The sequence below is a fragment of the Prionailurus bengalensis genome, chromosome B3 (assembly GCF_016509475.1).
Source record: "Prionailurus bengalensis isolate Pbe53 chromosome B3, Fcat_Pben_1.1_paternal_pri, whole genome shotgun sequence".
In the NCBI taxonomy this organism is placed as follows: Eukaryota; Metazoa; Chordata; class Mammalia; order Carnivora; family Felidae; genus Prionailurus; species Prionailurus bengalensis.
In genome coordinates, this window is record NC_057355.1 from 33,495,329 (window position 1) to 33,515,424 (window position 20,096).

The 20,096-nt window shown below is 37.8% G+C and overlaps 1 protein-coding gene across 1 annotated transcript in view; it reads right to left on the bottom strand.

Annotated features, from left to right (window-relative positions):
- Nucleotides 1-2,076: 2,076 nt before the first annotated feature.
- Nucleotides 2,077-20,096, bottom strand: part of ARIH1 (ariadne RBR E3 ubiquitin protein ligase 1) — a 122,763-nt gene continuing 104,743 nt past the window's right edge. The window contains exons 11-14 of the mRNA XM_043555074.1: nt 19,073-19,130; nt 14,241-14,501; nt 11,872-11,984; nt 2,077-10,303 (exon numbers count right to left, since the gene is read on the bottom strand). Of these exons, the coding sequence (XP_043411009.1) occupies nt 10,219-10,303; nt 11,872-11,984; nt 14,241-14,501; nt 19,073-19,130 (517 nt within the window). The 3' untranslated portion in view covers nt 2,077-10,218. The remainder of the gene's footprint in view (nt 10,304-11,871; nt 11,985-14,240; nt 14,502-19,072; nt 19,131-20,096) is intronic.

The window sequence follows — 20,096 nt, forward strand, 5'->3', positions numbered from 1 at the left end:
GAAAAGGTAAACATAGAATACTATATCCAACTAAAATACCCCTCAAAAATAAAAGTAAAATAAAAATATCCTCTGACAGATAAGTGTTGAGATAATTGATCTCTAGAGAAACTACAATATAAGAAATGCTGAAAGAAGTTCCTCAGACTAAAGAATAGTCTAGAATAACCACACACACACACACACACACACACACACACACACACACACAGTCCATTGATTTTGAACCAAGATGCCAAGTCAACCTAATGGGTGAAGAAAAAACTTTTTAAAAAATGTTGCTGGAACTGGATATCCATGTTGAAATAAACCTCATTTTGAACACAAAAATTAATTTGAGATGGATCATATACCTAAATGTAAAACTCCAAACCATAGATGTAAAGCTTAAAACTACTGAGATGGATCATTGACCATCTGTGATCCATTGCAGACATAAAACCCCAAATGATAAAACTTTTAGAAGAAAATATGTTCTTTGTGACCTGGAGATCATAAAACCATAAAAGAAAAAAATGATAAAGTAGACTTTATCAAAATAAAAATTCCTGCTCATCAGAATATCCCAATAAGAAAGTGGATAACCTTTGTCTACAAACCAAACAAAAAAATCACAGCACATATATCTGTTAAAGGACTTGTATCCAGAATTCACAGAATAAGAATCACAATAAAAAGACAATCCAATTTTAAAATGGGAAAAGACATGAATGATTTTGCGAAAGATATACAAATGTAAGATAAGCATATGAAAGTGCTCAACATCATTAATTACCAGGGAAATGTAATGCAAATTAAAATCACAGAATTATTTCATACTCACTAAATTGGCTAATAAAAAACACTAACAGCAAATGCTGACAAAGGTATGGAGCAACTAGAACTCTCATACATCATTGATGGGAGTACAAAATGATAAATCACTTTGGAAAACAGGAAGGCAGTTTCTTAAAAAGTTAAATACACACTTACCATATGACTCAGTAAGTTCCTACTCTTAGGCATTTATCCAAGAGAAATGAAAACATGTATCCACAAAACAAAATTTTAAAATTTACATAAGAATATACATAGCAGCCTTATTCATAATTGCCCCAAACTGGAAACAACCTAAAAGTCCATCAATAGGAGAATGAATAAACAAATTGTGGTATATTTATAGAATGAAATACTACTTAGCAATAAAGAATGATTTACCAATACATACAACAATGTTGTTGAATCTTTAAAGCACTGTTAAGTGAAAGAAGAAGCCGGATGCAAAAGAATACGTATTATATGATTCCATTTATATAAACTCCAAAAGCAAGCAATATAAATCTTTAATGATAAAAATCAGCAAAAAGTTATTAGAGATGGGAATGGAGATTATTTGAAAGATGCACAAGAGAACTTTCTGGGTTGATGGTAATGTTTTATATCTTCTCTTGGGTTATCACACAGGTGTATACAACTGTCAAAACATCAAACTTAACATGTGTGCATTTTATGATATATTGATTTCTACATATCAGTTTAAAACAAAGGTAGTGGAGGATTCCTATTCCAAGATCACCTGTCTCCAAACCTTTACTGACCTATCTGATCTGTTCTCCTCAGTGTCTTTTCAGGGCTAGGCCCTTGATTATAGAATTTATCTTAAAGGACACACAATTGAGTGTCCCAAAGAAATAGCATTTAGAATCTGTGACACAATTTTGTTGAAACAGTAGTTTATTTCCATTGGTTAGTGAGCAACCATTTGACCATCGTAAGGCACTGACTTGTACTAATGTGATTTTAACATGAATAGATGGTACAAGAATTAACCTATTCTATTACAAGCTAGTAAAAAAAAAAAGTAAAAATCAATTCTTCAAAGGCATGTAGAACACTATCACTCTTCATTATGCCCATTCCCTGATATTTGCAGCCATGACCTTTACAATGCTCCAAACCAGTTGCAGGATTTTTAGATACAAACTCATTTCCTATGCAAAGTAGACATCTTTGTTGGACACTCAGGTCATGCCTCCTTCTTTATTAGAAAACTTTAGTATTTGCTCTAGTAATGTAGAAATGAACCACAAGGCAGGGTCATATGGTAGGAATTTATTAATGAGCAAACAACTTTGTTCATACCAGTAAGACTAGCAAACAGGTTTTAAATGACTTGAGAGCATGTGCAAGAGCTTACAATTTTAGAGCATTCCATCAGAATGTCCACTGCCCCAGTAGGCCCACAAAAGGTGCTCCATGTATGCCATCATTTTATGCTGGACTCCCTCTGAACAAATGATGTGATCTGCAGAAGGAGAGTACACATAGGAGTCTCCCTTGCAAGGACAAGCTGGGAAATTCAATAGGTGGTGTTTTTAGGTTGGTTCCCTCAGGTAATTTAGGATGAAACCCTACCCTGTGTGTTCGCTCACTCCTCAGGAATCCTACCATGGCCTATTGATTCCAGAGAGCCAACTCCTCACTGCACGATCCCTAGATTCACAATTCTAAGAAATAGCCGTTTAACGTGCACTGAAGTGGCTTCCAGAAAACAGCTTTATTATTATACATACAGAAACCAACTTCAGCTATCAGAAGGCAATCTAAAATCTACAAAGCAAGTTTTCAGCCTACAGAGCTCTCTGGAGAATTAACTGTCTACTATACAGAATTAGTTTTATATTCCTATGATCATCTTCAGAATTCCTACCCTGAAAGAAACTTAAATACTCCATGGCAAAAAGCAGGCAGCTTGAAAAGCAAATATTGCTGTTACACAGGTGTCAAATAAGACCCCAAGCCAAGAAATGTTACTTTGTGCACAGGAAACCAAATCATCAGCTCAGAATAGATAACATTGGCCTTCCGAAGAGGGTTTGAAAATATGGTGCTTGCTTTGCAACTCTCAATAAAACACTAGGTTGGCTCTCAAAAGTGAGGGAGAAAAGGCATACTTTGGGTCCTTCTCAGAGTGTGAGGTTAATAACAAAATAAACATGTTTTGAATAGATAATAGCCCAAAATAGCAACTGGTCATTGAGTCTCCAGGGCAATCTAAGACTTGAAATCCCTTAACCAGTCTATGTAATTTTAGCAGGTACTTTTGGCAAGGCTCAGAAGCGACTAGTGTGATGAAATTACAGTGTAGTGGTCAAAATATGCTTCCAGCTCTGCCACCATCTTGGTGATGGTCGGCAATCCATCGAGTCTTTATGTAGAATCAGGATTAAGAGTTTAGGACCAACCAGCAGACCCTTTGTTCACTGCTGGGCCTCCAGTGCCTGGAACAGTGCTTGACACCGTGGGTGTTGACTGAAGGATCCTAGGTTAGAATTTTCTTTCTGCCATATACAAAAGGATTACTTTAGGAAAGTTCCCTGCCTTTTTTGAGCTTCTGTTTTCTTATTTAAAAAATGGGGATGGTAACTATCTCATAGGGTTGTATTTTATTTTTAAAGTACTTTCTACACCTAGCATGGGGCTTGCAATCATGACCCTCAGACCAAGAGTCACATGCTCTACGAACTGAGTCAGCCAGGCTTGTGAGTTTAAAAAGATGGACCTGAAGCAATTAGTAAACACTAAAAAAGTTAGCCATAATGGTCTATTATATACTAATTCCTTACATTTATTTGCAAAAGAAAAAATTCAGGGCATTTTGGTTGTGTTGAAGATGCCTTTTGTGATGTGCAGCTAGCAACCCATCATCTCCCAAGATCTGCCTCCTAATCCACAGGGGTAAGCTCTCAAGAGCCACATTTGTACCAATGATCCTGTTCCATGGTTGTTTGGTTCTGTTTCATGTGTCTGGCACAGTTAATATGTAACACCTGGGGTTACAGGGGAACTTCCTGGAAAAGCAGGAGCTGTTCGAATGACGTGGAGGTACAGAGGATAAACAATGCCAGTTTAGTTCCTGCATCCAATCTCATCCTGCCTTTGGGTGTCTAGGAGATAGCTGATTTTTTTTTTCCCTAAATTAGTACTAGTATCCTTATTATTTATAACTAGGCTTTGTTTTCCAACTAATTTTCTTTGATCCTCATAATATCCCTGTACAATAGACAAAAGAACATGATAGAATGAACACATGGAATTAGACAAGCATGACCCTGCCATAAACTCTCTAATTTTGGGGTTAATTATGTATGAACCTGTTTTCTCATTTATAAGATAGGAATGCCTACTCTGTTTTAGGGCTGCTTATAAGATACAGATAACATAAGGCATCCGGCAAGAAGCATTCAACAAGTTATAGCTCCTATTTTTATCCCCATTTTACAAAAGAAAAGCCCACAGAAAACTATGGCTGAGAAATATTGGTATGTTTTCCCACAATACTACACTGGGACTAAGAAACAGGAAAATCCACTGTTTTAACACCCAAGAATGACATCAACAGTGAGAAGCTTGAGAGTCTAAGGGCTCTGAATTGAACTCTCAGTGGTTAAGTGGAATTGTACATTGACCTGACACAAATAGCTTAATGACAGCTTTGCTTAGAACCACTCCACTACCTTTGCTCAAACCCTACGCTAATCTACTTCCCAGATAGATTTCTCCCCCTTGGGAAGAGAATAAATATACTGCCAATTGATATGAACATTTTACTCTGCTCATCAGTTCTACAGTTCTTTTGGTTTTGTGAAATGAATTATTTTTTCCAAGGCAGACCAAATACCAGAAAACTGACAAAAACCAAAAACTGGGCTCTTCACACTAGACTCTTAAAAGGCAGCAGTCCACAAAACCCCACTCAGCCATGGCCTCCAGTATAGCCCTTTCCTGAGCTTGTGAATTTGCCACAAATCCATTGTCCCTTATGACCTAGAGTGCTCACCTATACTCCTCTCTTGCAACCACACAAATGTCTAGACCAACTGTCCCCACCTTGTCTGCAGGTCTCAAACTGTGTTGTACAATCAGCAGGGATGGGGTGGGAATAGGACTTTAAAAACTGACACCTATGATGCAACCCCCAATTAAATCATAATCTCTGGGGTGGGACCTAGGCATTAGGTTTTGTTCTTCTGAAGCTACTTGGTGATTCCAGTATGTCAGATGGTCAGTGGCATCAAGTTGCAACCCAAGATTAACACAAACTGAGAAATAATATGGCCCAAGTGTAATTTTTCTTTGACCTATACTTAAGAATATTGTAAATTACCAACATCTCAAAATTGAGAATTCACATGTGTATTTCACATGCTCCGCTCAGAGCCCACTTAACCCACTGTAATCTTTTATTAAAATATTCACCTGGCTCTTGCAGATACGAGTTCCTTGGGACCCCTTGATTTTTACTGCAATAAAGTTGTGCTTTTGACATTTTCAGAGCTGCTACATATCAATGTGTGATTGATTTATACTAATTGGCTCCTACTCTGAAAATGGCCCTACCTAAACAAGCATATCTATGGTTTAATCATAGTCTAAAAACTCCCTTTCAAATGAATCTCATAGTATTTTTCCCACCCTGCCACTGCCTAGAGAAAGACCAACAGTTGCCTTAAAGATTTATTTAATTCCACAAAAAGCAAAAAATTAAAACTCAGAAGTTGTCTGTTTACTCCTATAATAGCCACTATTTATTTCCAGTTGAGCATTTCCAAGTTAGTGATTTCATCTTGGGTTATTAAGAAGCAAATTCCTTAAAAAGAACCAGAAATACACCAGCTTTATCGCCGAAGAAACCTGACAAAATCTGACAGTCCCATGCTTTTTCCTGTTCCCGAAGTCAAGATTTCCCCATAATGCTCACTACTTATCTTCTTAAAGCTCCATACATCATCCAGCTCTAAGAGATGCTGAGAACAAATAGATATCAGCTGTTTTGTACATTTTCAGTTGTTATAAAACAAATTCTGTAACAAGTTCCAGTAGACTATCCAAAATTCATTTGAGCAAATAACCAGACCAATAACTGTAAATCCCTTGGCCATTATATCAAAACAAATAAATGCTGAACCATTTACTCTCAACTATCTCATGTGAGTCTTCCCATGAGGATGGTCCTAATCAGCAAGGTGGGAAGGGCTATTTTTTCCTCATGGCTGGTTTCCTTTGATTGGGCAAAACACAGAGCCACATTAGTTGCATACTCTGCCTCAACAAATTAAAGATCAGGAAGAGTACATAACATTCCTCAAACAGGAGCAGTGACAGGCATTCATATGGTCTTTTATGCGGTTTAAAAGCACAATGCCATAGTTAAGAACCACCTTTCCTGGTACTGAATGCTAGGTCATACTGAGACCAAACTAATAAACAAGGAGGTAGTACAATGTTGACTGAGTGACAGAAGAAATTGTGAAATCCTGGGCAAGTTACTTAAATTTTGTCAAGCCTTATTTTCTTTTGTAAAACAGAGCAATTTCTACACCTCTGTAGACAGCAATAGAAGTTAAAGTGCTTTGAAGATAAAGTGATACATGAGCTCTCATTAAGTACAGATCTGAATAAAACCAAATCAAATTGTCCTAAAATTAGGACTTGGCTAGAATTGATCAGTGATGGAGATCTCCGACTTATGGGGACCTTCTTTAAGAAAGCTCTCCCTCCATCCCTACAAGAGATACTAGCTTTTAAGAGTGAACTAAATGGAAGCAATGTGAGGGAGTTTCAATGACTTTTAAAATATTTCATGCTTACAAAACTGACAAACTCTACTGAGCATCTAATATCACTGTTACAACACAAAAAGCAATTTAAATTCAATGTTCAAGACAAAAATTGGAAAGCTTTCAGAAAATGCTCTAAAGGCTTCATTAACCAAGGTAATTGTTGGGGATGGTCTCATTCACAGTTCCCTGCAAAGAAACTGAACCAAATCTCAACATTTTATATTAAGTAGGAACAGTGAATAAGGCACATAAAATAGGTGACTTGGGCCACCAATATGTCTTTTTTTTTTAACTATAAAAATAAACATAAGTAACTAATGGAATAACAAAATAAAAGTTTATTTTATTAGAATTAGGAATGTTCTTTCCCTCTGGGCAACCTGAACAGTCCAGTTACAATGAAAATCTAAGAACAGTTATTTCCACAGCACAGGGTGCTCTATGCACAAAATTACAGGGTTAGGAGCATTTAATCAATTTACCGATCTGATTGTCTCACCAACCCGCCCCCTCCCTTCCCCCAAGTGCTCTATACCGGGATCTGTAGCTAAAAGATTTTGTTACATCAAGTCCTTTTCTCTCTTGTACTAAATTTCAGTTCCTAATCATGGCTGAATCACATTTTACACTGCAGATTCAACCATTTCAAATCAAGTCAGTTGTCTTGGATCTGTTATATATGTGTGTATGTATACACATGTGTATTTAATATATTTATTTAAACACACATAAAACACATACAATCTGGGTTGCAAATTACACAGAATTTAGGGTCTGATGATATTATATGCTACTCAATTTTACCACTGTGTGTATCCTGAGCTTTGGATCAAAATTTTATTGAAAATCATTTAAAGTCCATCTACTGCTCAATGAATTGTTCAAATGAAGCATCATGCACTTTCAAAAGACAATGTTAACTGCCCTCAAGAAGACAAGGAGACCCTGGTGCTTACCGTGAATAGAGCCCTCTGACTAAAAGACTTAGGTAGAAATAGGGAAGCTGTCATTCAATACGGCTTGCCTATCTCAGCTGGGGTCACTGAAGCTACTAACAATGAAAGCAATGAACTCAGGGAATTCTGTCAAACATGGAGATAGCTGTTAAAAGCTTGGAAGTTCAGAAAAGGCCAGTTCACCTTGATCCATACAAATTAGGGAATGCACCCACAACTGCAATACCCTTAGGTAATATGCCAACACTGAAACTAAAAAGCATCTCTAAAAAGCACTGTTCCTCCATGGGTAGGGGCTGATATTATGAAGTGCACACACTGTTTCTGGATACCTGTTGCAAGGGGAGCATGTAAAGAGGATTTATGACACTGAAACCTAGATACTGCAGTTAACTGGTAAGAGTTTTTAAAACACCACACATACACAAAACGTTTTAAGGGAAGCCACATATATCTAGATAGCAACTCTGGCTGCTTTTCAAAGTTACCAGGGAAAGGAACTCATTCAAGCTTTCTATTAAAAAAAAAAAAGTCTCCTTAGTTTCAATAAATGTATTTTAAGATTGATGCAGTCATTTAAAATAAAGTCAAATGAGTGATGGGGGCGGAGGGGAGGAGAAGAGACTGGAAGCAGACACTGAGTTCAGATTTGCACCTGAGGTGGCAAGGGAGGGGAGGATGAGAGGTACGGGTAAAGTTGATCCTAAAGCGACAAGTGGTTTAAGGAAGCAGCATAATATATTCAGCAAACATTCACTGATTTTTGATGGGAAAAGAACAGTTGCAAGTACATCTCATGTAACAACCTTTTTCTAAAAGGAAAAGTAGGGTTGATTCAGCAAAGCCTAACTTAGGCAAAAGGCCAGAGGAAAGTGAACCTACTTCCCAATGGAGTAATAAGATGTACAATGCAAGAGCAGACAAAGCTGCCTCACAAATGGTAAACACTCCCTAGGCGCAAGACATTTAAAGGAAGACAAAGAGGTCACCAAAACTGGTATTTAATATGAAGACCTCTTGATCTAGTTGCCTAATTCACTCTGCACTCCTGTAGAAAACTGACAGATTTAGGGATGCTGACCTGTTGAAAAATACCACAGCCAGAATGGCCTAAACAGGTATATAGTTAATAAAACCACCACCATCCTTTACTTTTAACATAGCTCTTAGTAGAAATTTCATAAAAATGGACATCACAGCTAAAATGCATTATTAATTCTCCTATCTGCTGACAATAGAAAAGAAGCAAACTCATTGATTTCTATTTAAATGCACTAGATGGGAATATTATGTTCTAGGGGTGTTCTCCTTCAAACTGAACCCACAGCAACACACACAAGCAATTTCAGTATCTGCCGTTTTAAATTCACAATCTGAAACTAAGTGAATGGCTATTTATTTATATTTATATTTAAAGCAAAAACATTCTATTTGACACCCTAATGTAAAGAAGGGGTGAGAGAAGAGCCAGAACTAAAATCTTAAAAGGCTCAAAGCAGCAATTAAGGGGGGGGAAAAGTTGAAATGTTTCCTCTGGATGTGATAGGGAGCATAGGAAGCCTTCAGGTGTGTGCATGACAGGGGCGCACAAAGGCTTAGGTAGATGGATGAGGCCATGGAAGGGGAGGAGGCTGGGACTGGGTCATTCTTGAAATACAGCAAAAACCTCCCTGTTGCAGCCCTTATCAGGCCATGGCATTTAGTCAGAGCTTGACTTCCCTGTCCCTGATCAAGAGCTGGAATTCAAGGCATGAGGCCCCTGGCCAGCAATGGGCATACCAAACGAGAAAGGGCAAAGCAATCTCAGGAAAGGGAAATCAAAGAGCTCATTAGGTCTTCCAGAGGTGCTAAACCAACACACCTTTATCCCAACCCTCAACCCTGGAAAGATAAAGCAAACTGAAAGAAAATGCACAGCAAATAGACATAATCTTGAAGATTTTTAAAGAATAAATATTTTTTGTAATTAAACATTATGCAAACACGTGCCACGCTTGCTTTGTCCATGCATATGCGCTATATACAATTTTGAAAAATACTGTGTTGTCCTCTTGTTTTAAAAGTCATATACAAAGTTTTTTTGTGTTTTTTTGTTTAATTCCTCCTGCTGCCTACCCCCTTCCCCGCCCCAAGAATTTTCTTTACAAGGAACTAATTCACTAATTCACTCATGACCTTGGGGTATGAGAGAGAGAGAGTCAGTCTGTGTGTGTGGGTGTATTTGTATGTGTAAGGGCGGAAGGGGAAGAGGTCCTTTACCAAAGTACAACAAAATGGCTGGTTTGGACATGAAAAGCAGTGTCAAGGAGCTGTTTTAAACTTTAACTGTACTATACTCAGGAAAAAGAAAAAGAAAAAAAAAAGGAGTCAGCTTTGAGAATGAAGCTACGTTACAAGTTAAAGTTGGAGGGCTTTTTAGTGTGTCTGTCACACTTTTGTTGGCGGCCTAGAATACTGTTGTACAATGGTTTATCTACCTTTTTTTATTACAATATAATTTACTTAAACTTTCCGTTAACAAAACAGAATTCTGGTACTATAGACCAGAGGCGTCAGAACAGGCTTAGTGCCTCCTTGTTTGTGTTTGTTTTGTTTTGTTTTAATTGCATGAGCACTCTAGATGGTAAAGTTTTCAGAGTTCATTTTATGCAGGGCCATTCTCAGTCCTCAATGTACTCCCACAGATCTTTTTCATAGCCTTCATGCACATGCTGTAACAAAACCCTTCGTCGACTCTCACAGTATCTGTAATCAAAGAAAAAAAAAATTTGTCAGCCCCCAATAATAAGAAAGAGGCATTTACTTATTTTTTAAAAATGTTTATTTATTAATAATTCTTAATGTTTATTTATTTTTAAGAGAGAGAGAGAGAGCGAGAGCGCGAGCGCGCACATGAGCTGGGGAGGAGTAGAAAGAGAGGGAGACACAGAATCTGAAACAGACTCCAGGCTCTGAGCTGTCAGCACAGAGCGCGAAATGGGACTTGAACTCGTGAATCATGAGATCACGACCTGAGCCGAAGCTGGACACCTGACCGACTGAGCCACCCAGGTGCCTCAATTTTATGAATATTTTAAGGTACTCCAGTTTATCCAGAATTGGAACAAGTTTGTTTTGTTTTGTTTTCTAATAGGCACATTTTCAGGTCTAGGTGTACACAACAAACTGTTTTCTAATTTTAAAAAGGTATTCTCCAAAAGTTGTGAATCCTAGTTTTGGAAATTAATTTCAGAGTAATAGAATGTTAGAAATTCCTAAGGGTTTTAGAAATAATTTGATTCAACCCTGTCACTGTACAGATAAGTAACAGTTTCAGAAAGAAGAAATTTCAAGGGTTACTGATTCACATCTGTAAAATCTTTGTTAACTGTAAAAATGACTGTTAACACAATGTAGTAGCTAAAGATGACTAAGGGAAGTGAAAATATTACTTGCACCTAAGTCTTCCAAATGCCCAAAGGTTTCTGCTACTATTAAAAAGGTATCTGTCAGGAAACAACTTAGGGGGAAATAGCTCCATGTTAAGAAAGCAAACATTTGCACCTTTAGCTTGAAAGGCAGCATATTTTGAAATATCACCTAGCCCTGGAAAAAGTAAACCTCTCTTTAGAAAAAAACCAAACCTTGGGGCGCCTGGGTGGCTCAGCCGGTTGAGTTTCCTACTTCAGCTCAGGTCACGATCTCACGGTTCATGAGTTAGAGCCCCACATTGGGTTCTCTGCTGTCAGCGCAGAGCCTGCCTGCTTCAGATCCTCTGTCTCCCTCCCTCTCTGCCCCTCCCCTGCTCATGCTCTCACTCTCAAAAATGAATGAATGAATGAATGAGAGAGAGAGAGAGAGAGAGAGAGAGAGAGAAGGAAGGGGGTGGAGGGAGGGAGGGAGGAAGGGAGGAAGAAAGAAAGGAAGGAAGGAAAGGAGAAAAATAAAATCTAATAAAAACTCTAAAAAAGTTTGGGTAGCTCACCTGTCAATAGCCATGATCCCCAGGATCCCCAGGCTAGAACCAGCACCCGAATCTCACCCCTCATCCTAACAACCACTTGCCCCTTTTTAGGTTTTCTTCCTTACAATGCAGCAACTAAGTAGATAAAGCTGAATGGAAGTAGAATCAGCCAGTGTGATAAATGTTTGACTAACACTACTGCCTGCAATTTGTTCCCCAAAAGACAGAAGCAATCTGTGGGAAACATGGCAGCAGCTGAGTTACTGGATATGCTAAACCCAAGTTTCACTATCATCTAACTTCTCCACTAAAGCACACCAGACCACCACAGGCAGAAACTTTTGCTTAACAACTGTTAAAGAAGTCTCACCTGTACTTATCTTGTACTTTCTGCTTTATATCCTGCAGAGAATCTTGGGAAATATCTCTTTCGAGGTAGCCCGAAAGCACCTCTGTGGCATTCTCTAGATCTGCTTGGTTATTCTGCAAGAGAGGAGGAAGAATACATAGTAAATTCGGGCTTAGAAGACAGATGAAACATAAGCCTTCATGGCTGCTTCCTTGCCTATCGACTGTTCTCAACATTGATTTTGTAATTTTCATAGACGGTTTCTGCACCTATAAAGTTCCTTATCACTTTCCCCTCTAACAACTTGTACTCTCTTTTCCAGGACAGTTTTTTATATATTAAAATAACTAAAGATGTACCCATTACCTCTGGAAGAAAATGAAGAACAAAGCCCTGAAAAGGACTTAAGAAGTCTTTTGGAATATTCTAGTTCTGCAAACTGCTATTGGCTAAAACTCAAAAAAAAAAAAAAAAAAAAAAAAAAAAAAAAAAAAAGGAAAGCTTGACAAAAAATATAAACCCATTCTTGTTTACAACTGGCTTCACCTACTTCATATAAGAGAACGCATGGAAAATTAATATTGTTAACCTTTACGACTATGGCTAGTTCTGTACATGTAACCAACTTCATTTTGTTTCTTATAAAACTAAACTATAATAAACATACAGTGTCACATTAGTTTCAGGTGTACAATACAATGATTCAGCAATTCTGTACATGACTCAGTGCTCATCATCGTAAGTCACCATCTGTCACCAAAAAATGTTAATACCATCTTACTATATTCCCTCTGCTATACTTTTCATCTCTGAGATTTACTTACTATTTAGTGGAAGTTTGTACCTCTTAACCCCCTTATCCACTTCATTCATCCTTCCATCTACCTCTCCCCTCTGGCAACCACCAGTTTGTTTTCTGTTTTTAAGAGTGTTTTTCTGTCTCTGTTTTCGTTTGATCATTTGTTTTGTTTCTTAAGTTCCACATAGGAGTGAAATCATATGGTATTTTTTGTCTTCTCTGACTTAATTTACTTAGAATTATACTCTCTAGGTCCATCCATATTGAATGAATGGCAAGATCTCATTCTTTTTTATTATGCATCAATTTTAAATGATCAGCTCTACTTGGAAAACATTTACTGCTAAAAGACCCCTTTCATCACTTTTCCACCAAAGGTAACCACCATATTAACTTCTAATACCATACATTAGTCTTGCCTGACTTAAAACTTGTAATATCCTTGAAAAGTATTATCTCTATTTTAAAATAAAGATATAGATGACATTAAGTAATCTGCTCCAAGTCAAGAGAGCTAAAAAGTGGTTGAGTCCAATTTCAAATTCAGGCTGACTTTAAAGCCTCCACACTTAATTGCTAGCTGGCTAAACCACATCAATTTGAATGCAGTTTAGGACAAGAAGTCTAAACTTCTGAGCAAATAAGGAACCTTTATTATTTTTTTCTTTTTCTAATTTTTAAATTCTAGTTAGTTAACATATAGTGTAATATTGGTTTCAGGAAGAGAATTCAGTGATTCATCACTTATATATAACACCCAGTGATCATCATAACAAGTACCCTCCTTAATATCCATCACCCATTTGCTCCCCCCACCCACCCACCTCCTTCCATCAATCCATAGTTTGTTCTCTGTCGTTAAGAGTCTCTTTTGGTTTGTTTTCCTCTCTTTTTTCCCTTCCCATATGTTCATCTGTTTTGTTTCTCACATTCCACATGAGTGAAATCATGTAGCATTTGTCCTTCTCTGATTGACTTATTTTGCTTAGCATAATACACTCTACAGCTCCATCCATGTCATTCCAAATGGCAAGATTTCATTCTTTTTGATGGCTGAGTAACATTTCATTGTGTGTGTACACTACATCTTCTTTATCCACTCATCAGTCGATGGACATTTGGGGTCTTTCCACAGTTTGGCTATTGTTGATAATGCTGCTATAAACATTGGGGTGCATGTACCCCTATGAACCTGTATTTTTTTTTTATTTATCCTTTGGGTAAAAACCTAGTAGTGCAATTGCTGGATCATAGGGTAGTTCTATTTTAACTTTTTGAGGAACCTCCATACTGTTTTCCAGAGTGGCTGCACCAGTTTGCATTCCCAAACAATGTAAGAGGGTTTCCCTTTCTCTGCATCCTGGCCAACATCTGTTGTTTCCCGTGTTGTTAATTTTAGTCATTCTGACAGGTGAAAGGTGGTATCTCATTGTGGTTTCGATTTATGTTTCTCTGATGATGAGTGATGACGAGCATCTTTTTGTGTGCCTGTTAGCCCAGATAGGAAACTTTAAAACTCTACATATCTATGGCAGACCAAGTAGTCCTGTGACACAGCTGGGGTTTTTCCCCACTCAGTAACTATTCCTACCTCAAAGATAATGGACTGGTTATTCTTTTTGAGGTAGAAAGCGAAGACATAAGTGTACATGAGTGTGGCACGACACTGGCAGAGGACATCAACTGCCTTCTTCAGGAACTGCACCTCAATCCAGGACATGTTGTGCTGTTGCATCTCCTCCATTTTCTGCTTCACCTGAGCATATAGTTTGTGCTCAAAGCGTAGACTCTGCATGTGGTTCATATAGCGATTACAGTAGAACAGGTACCTCTGCAGGGCTGCCCTAGATCGCTGTCCCATTAAGAAAAATTAAGGAAACGTAATTGTAACAAACGTATCAAACATACACAAGAGCTCGTATCATATTTACTGATGAAACAGTATAGGAATTTAGGCTAAAATCAGGAACAAACAGACATCTCTTGCTACCTTTTGTTATTTAATACTGCTATGAATGTCCTCCAGCCGCACTTCCCAATATGGTAGCCACTGGCCACGGGCGGCTATTTAAATTAAAATAAAAAATTTAGGGGCGCCTGGGTGGCTCAGTGGGTTAAGCGGCCAACTTCGGCTCAGGTCATGATCTCGCAGTCCGTGAGTTCGAGCCCCGCGTCGGGCTCTGTGCTGACAGCTCAGAGCCTGGAGCCTGTTTCGGATTCTGTGTCTCCCTCTCTCTGACCCTCCCCTGTTCATGCTCTCTCTCTCCCTGTCTCAAAAAAAGTTAAAAAAAAATTTATAAAAAAAAATAAAAAATTTAGTTTCCCTGTGCTCAGCGGCTACCAAACTGGACAGTGGTGATAAAGAACATTTCCATCATAGGAAGTTCTACTATTCTGCAGTATGCAATAAGTAAACAAGAAGCATCAAAATTTTAAAGTAGAAAACAACAGAGAGGCAACCAGACATCATACAACTCTTCATATAATACAAAAGAAAATATCCAGCATCATCAGGTAGGTGCCCCCACCTCATTCCTCAATTGAATCTAAATTCAAGTTATCTAGAATTAACCACCAGTTTCAGGAAATACAGGAATAAAAGAACCTATTAATAGTTAACCTATTAAATGATATCAGGGAGTTACAATCAGCAAAATCCAGAATGTGAAAACTTTTACAGGACAAAAATGGCTTCGTTTCCTCAACAAATAAATAGTAATGGGCAGGGAGGGGGGCAGGGGTGAAGAAGAAGGAATGAAATACACAGAGATTAGACAATACTCAAAAGATATCAATCAAATCCAAGTTGGGAACCTATATGGATCCTGATCTGAACTATAAAAGAAAATCTATGAGATAAATAAAGACATGTGAACACTGGATAGTTAATAATATTTAAAAAGTAGTGCTTTAAAAAACATATAATAAATATATATACAAACACAATAATGGTATTGCAGTTATATTAAAAGTGTTTTAAAGGGGAGTCTGGGTGGCTCAATCAGTTAAGCGTCTGACTTTGGCTCAGGTCATGATTTCCCTGTGCTGACTACTCCAACCCTAGAGCTTGCTTCAGATTCTGTGTCTCCCAATCTCTGTCTCTCTCTCTGCCCTTCCCTTGCTCCCTCCCTCCCTCCCTCCCTCCCTCTTCCTCTCTCAAAAATAAAACATTAAGGGGCACCTAGGTGGTTCAACTGGTTAAGCATCTGACTTCAGCTCAGGTCATGATCAGATAGTTTGGTGAGTTCGAGTCCCACATTAGGCTTTATGCTGACAGCTCCGAGCCTAGAGCCTGCTTCGGATTTTGTGTCTCCCTTTCTCTGCTCCTCCCGAACTTGTGCTCTCTCTCAAAAATAAATAAACATTTAAAAAAGTAAAAAATAAAAAATAAATAAAACATTTTTAAAAATAGTTTTAAAGATACATAAAGTATTACCAAAGAAACAATATCATATCTGGTCTAGATTTGTTTTATGTTATTTATCAGACTGCAAAAACAATTCACCTTGGTCTCTCCCATTATACTGTAAATCTCTAGAGACAGACTTTTTAAAAAGTAATACTGTTATCTCTAGTGCCTAACATGCAGAAAATGATTAATAAATGCTTGTTAACTGCAACCACTATGAAAAAGTTTTTTTTTTTTTAACCACACATATATTATTTCTTTTCTTTTACTATCACTTCCTCTTTCTCTCCTTATGCCTTAGTGACTACAAAGGGCACAGATGCTACAAGGCCTTATGGTTGCTCTCCTGCTTAGAAATACTAACTCTGGGGCGGCCTGGATGGCTCAGTCGATTAAGTGTCCGACTTCGGCTTAGGCCGTGATCTCACGGTTTGTGAGTTTGAGCCCCACGTCAGGCTCTGTGCTGACAGCTTAGAGCCTGGAGCCTGCTTCGGATTCTGTGTTTCCCCCTCTCTCTGCCCCTCCCATACTCATGCTCTGTCTCTCTCTGTCTCTTGATAATAAATAAATGTTAAAAAAAATTTTAAAGAAATACTAACTCTGAACTACTTAATTGGCCAATCACATGATCCAGTATCATACAACACTGAAACATCTCAAAAAATCTACTCTTACTATTCAAGAGTCAGGTAAGTACCAAATCAATGCTTACACACTGGAAAATTATGCCAATTATATTTAATCATTATTAGATTAAAAGCAATATTAATGTTGGGGCGACTGGGTGGCTCAGTCTTGGTTAAGCTTCTAACTCTTGGTTTCAGCTCAGGTCATGATCAGATAGTTTGGTGAGTTCGAGTCCTACATCATCAGGCTTTGAACTGACAGTGCAGAGCCTGCTTGGGATCCTACCCGCCCCCTCTCTAAATAAACTTTAATCTGCTTGGCATTTTATCCCCCCCCCCCCAAAACCAACCACTAATATTTCAAGCCTGTCAAATTTCCAAAATTAAATGGAAAACCTAAACTACCACATTAAAATATATAATGTTATAGGACTTGATTTAAAATCTAATTTAATACTTCAATTAATTCTAAAACAGCTTCCTACTAAAATACCTCTAAAATATAGCATGAAAGAAAACTCATACCACCACTACAAGACCAACTTTTAATCAAATTCCAGATTGAGAAAATGCAATGAGTGACCTTAAACACTTTGGGAAAAAGTCCAAAACAACAAACCTGACTACCTAGAACAGGGGTTGGCAAACTGTCCTGTGAGCCAAATCCAGCTGCTGCCTGGTTCTGTAAATAACTTGGAACTCTGTCATGCCTACTCATTTGAGTTTGTGGCTGATTTAGCATTGCAAGAGCAGAAGCAGAGTTCAACACGTGTTAAGAGAGACCATATAGTCTGCAAAGCTGAAAACATTTACCATCTGCTTCTTCACAGAAAAAGTGTACTGACTCCCCTGGTCTAGAAAATAAGAAAATCCAAATATCCACCACAATCAGCACCATGGCATAGTATGTTAAGTCAACAACTTTCTACAATGCAGGTACACTTTTCCAAGGCACTCAACTACCATCTGTGTTCTTTCTGGACTATGTGCCAACCTTCTAGCACTTTTTAAAGCTACAACTCCCAGTGAACACTATATCAGAGTACTGGAGCAAGGAAAAGGAAAGAAAAGGCCAGATGCGTGTGCAATGGTATACTCCATTTTGGGGGACACGGCTCCCACTAAATAAACAAAGCCACTTGTATAAAGTCTTTCTCTGTACACCCATAGGATCAGAAGATTCTAGTTTTTTTTTTTTTAAGTTTATCTCTTTATTTTGAAAGAGAGAGAAAAGTGTGAGTGGGAGGGGGCAGAGAGAAAGAGAGAGAATCTCAAGCAGACCCCTACTGTCAGCACAGAGCCTGATGGGGGCTCAAACCCACAAACCATGAAGTCATGATCTGACCCGAAGTCAGACACTTAACTGACTGAGCCACCCAGGCTCCCTTAATTAGAAATAAATTTTAAAGGAACATTTGGAAAGGAAAGGAAAGGAAAGGAAAGGAAAGGAAAGGAAAAAGGAAAGGAAAAAGGAAAGGAAAAAGGAAAGGAAAAAGGAAAGGAAAAAGGAAAGGAAAAAGGAAAGGAAAGGAAAGGAAAGGAGGAAGGAAGGAATGAATGAAGGAAGGAAGGAAGGAAGGAAGGAAGGAAGGAAGGAAGGAAGGAAGAAAGAAAGAAAAAGAAAAAGAAAAAGAAAAAGAAAAAGAAAAAGAAAAAGAAAAAGAAAAAGAAAAAGAAAAAGAAAAAGAAAAAGAAAAAGAAAAAGAAAAAACATGTTTTGGATGACATCTTAAGCAAGGAAAACCATTTGAAAAGAATATTTTTGGGACAACAGGGGAATTTCAATATGGAATAGATGAAAATAAGTAAGGAATAATTAAATTCCAGGATTCTACAATTCTGACAGAATTACCAAGCTGAAAGAAGCTCAAAATGTTGATGAACTTAATTCACACCTAGTGATTGAATCCTTCTCTACAATGGTGAGTTATATATCCCTAACCAGTAAAAGGGAACTCCCCCTGAGGCAGTCCATTCTAAGTCAGCTCACCTATGATCTTACTGGCTTCTTGATGAGTAAGTTAAAAAAAAAAAAAAAAAAAAAAAAAGAATTAAATAGAAATGAGAATGCACTAAACAGCAGGAAGGCTTTTTAACAAATACTGTTCTCTAGACTCCTTGCTGGGGTGAAAAAACCTTAACAGCAAAACTAATGAAACCTGGAATTGCACAACATGACTAGATTAATCTTTTAAAAGAAAGAAACAAACCTATAAACAGGAATGTTTCCTGATAGGCATTTTGTTCTCAATGTACACAGATACGCAGTATTTACTGGGGTGTGTTTCCACAACTCTTTCAGAATTGAAAATTTCTGCTAAATTATTCCCTAATAAACATGTGAAACACATTCCCATTCAACTGTTACCTGAAAATAAATGTACTTACCTCCTGTGCGTCTCTTGCTGCCTTTGCATCATCTTCATTATAGCGGTTACAGTTGTACCTTAAAGTGAAGTAAGAGGATTCCATAAAGCCAAAAATCAATGAGAAGGAACAAATAACAGAACTTTAGCCTGGATTCAGAGATTATCTAGAACCAAAATTCTCCTTTATATAGATAAACTGAGGTGTTTAAAATGCCCAGGGTTCTAGAATTCCGAGACAGAAAAGAATTCCAAGTGTTGTTGGATTGAACGAACCCCCACCTAGTGTTGGAATCCTCTAACACATCCTCTAACGCTGTATCAGTTCTCTACTTCCTGAACTAGTCCATTCCAAATCGGCTCACCTGTAATCATTAGAAAGCGCTGTCATTCTAATATTCCATTTCCTGACTGCAGTCTGAACTTCTAACTTAATTTTTGAAGAGGTCATCTTATTTCCTAGGTTGTCTGTTATTTAGGCTGAGTATTCCCAATTTTTCCAGTTACTTACCTTCTTATTTTAATAAACCAAAGAGAACCAATAGTTCATGGAATACTATGTAACAGATGCTGTGCTATGTGCTTTACATGGTATTATAACTTACAAGAATCATTGAAAACTGAATGATACACAAAATGAGAAGCAGGAGAAATGTGCCCAGAAGACAGCTCAGAGTGAAGATGGACAACAATGGCAGTTCCCTTGTCCTGATTACTCTACCTTTGCTTTTCTGGGAGTCTACACTATGGGAACAGCTGATAGCTACCTATCACCCACTTACAAAGGACTTCAAATGTACGGTCATATTCAATTCCTTGAACCACTTTATGAAATATGGATTATTACCCACATTGAACAGATGAAGAATTAGGCTTTGAGAAGGTAAGTAACACACTTAAGGTAAAATAGCTAGAGTTTCAGAGTTAAGAATTAAACATATGCCTGTCTGCCAATTGAGGGCCGTGCTCTGAACTGGTGACTATATTGTTCACATGCTGTAGTTCTTGTCTTCAGAATCTTAACAGTAATCCTTTTAGGTCTAAAG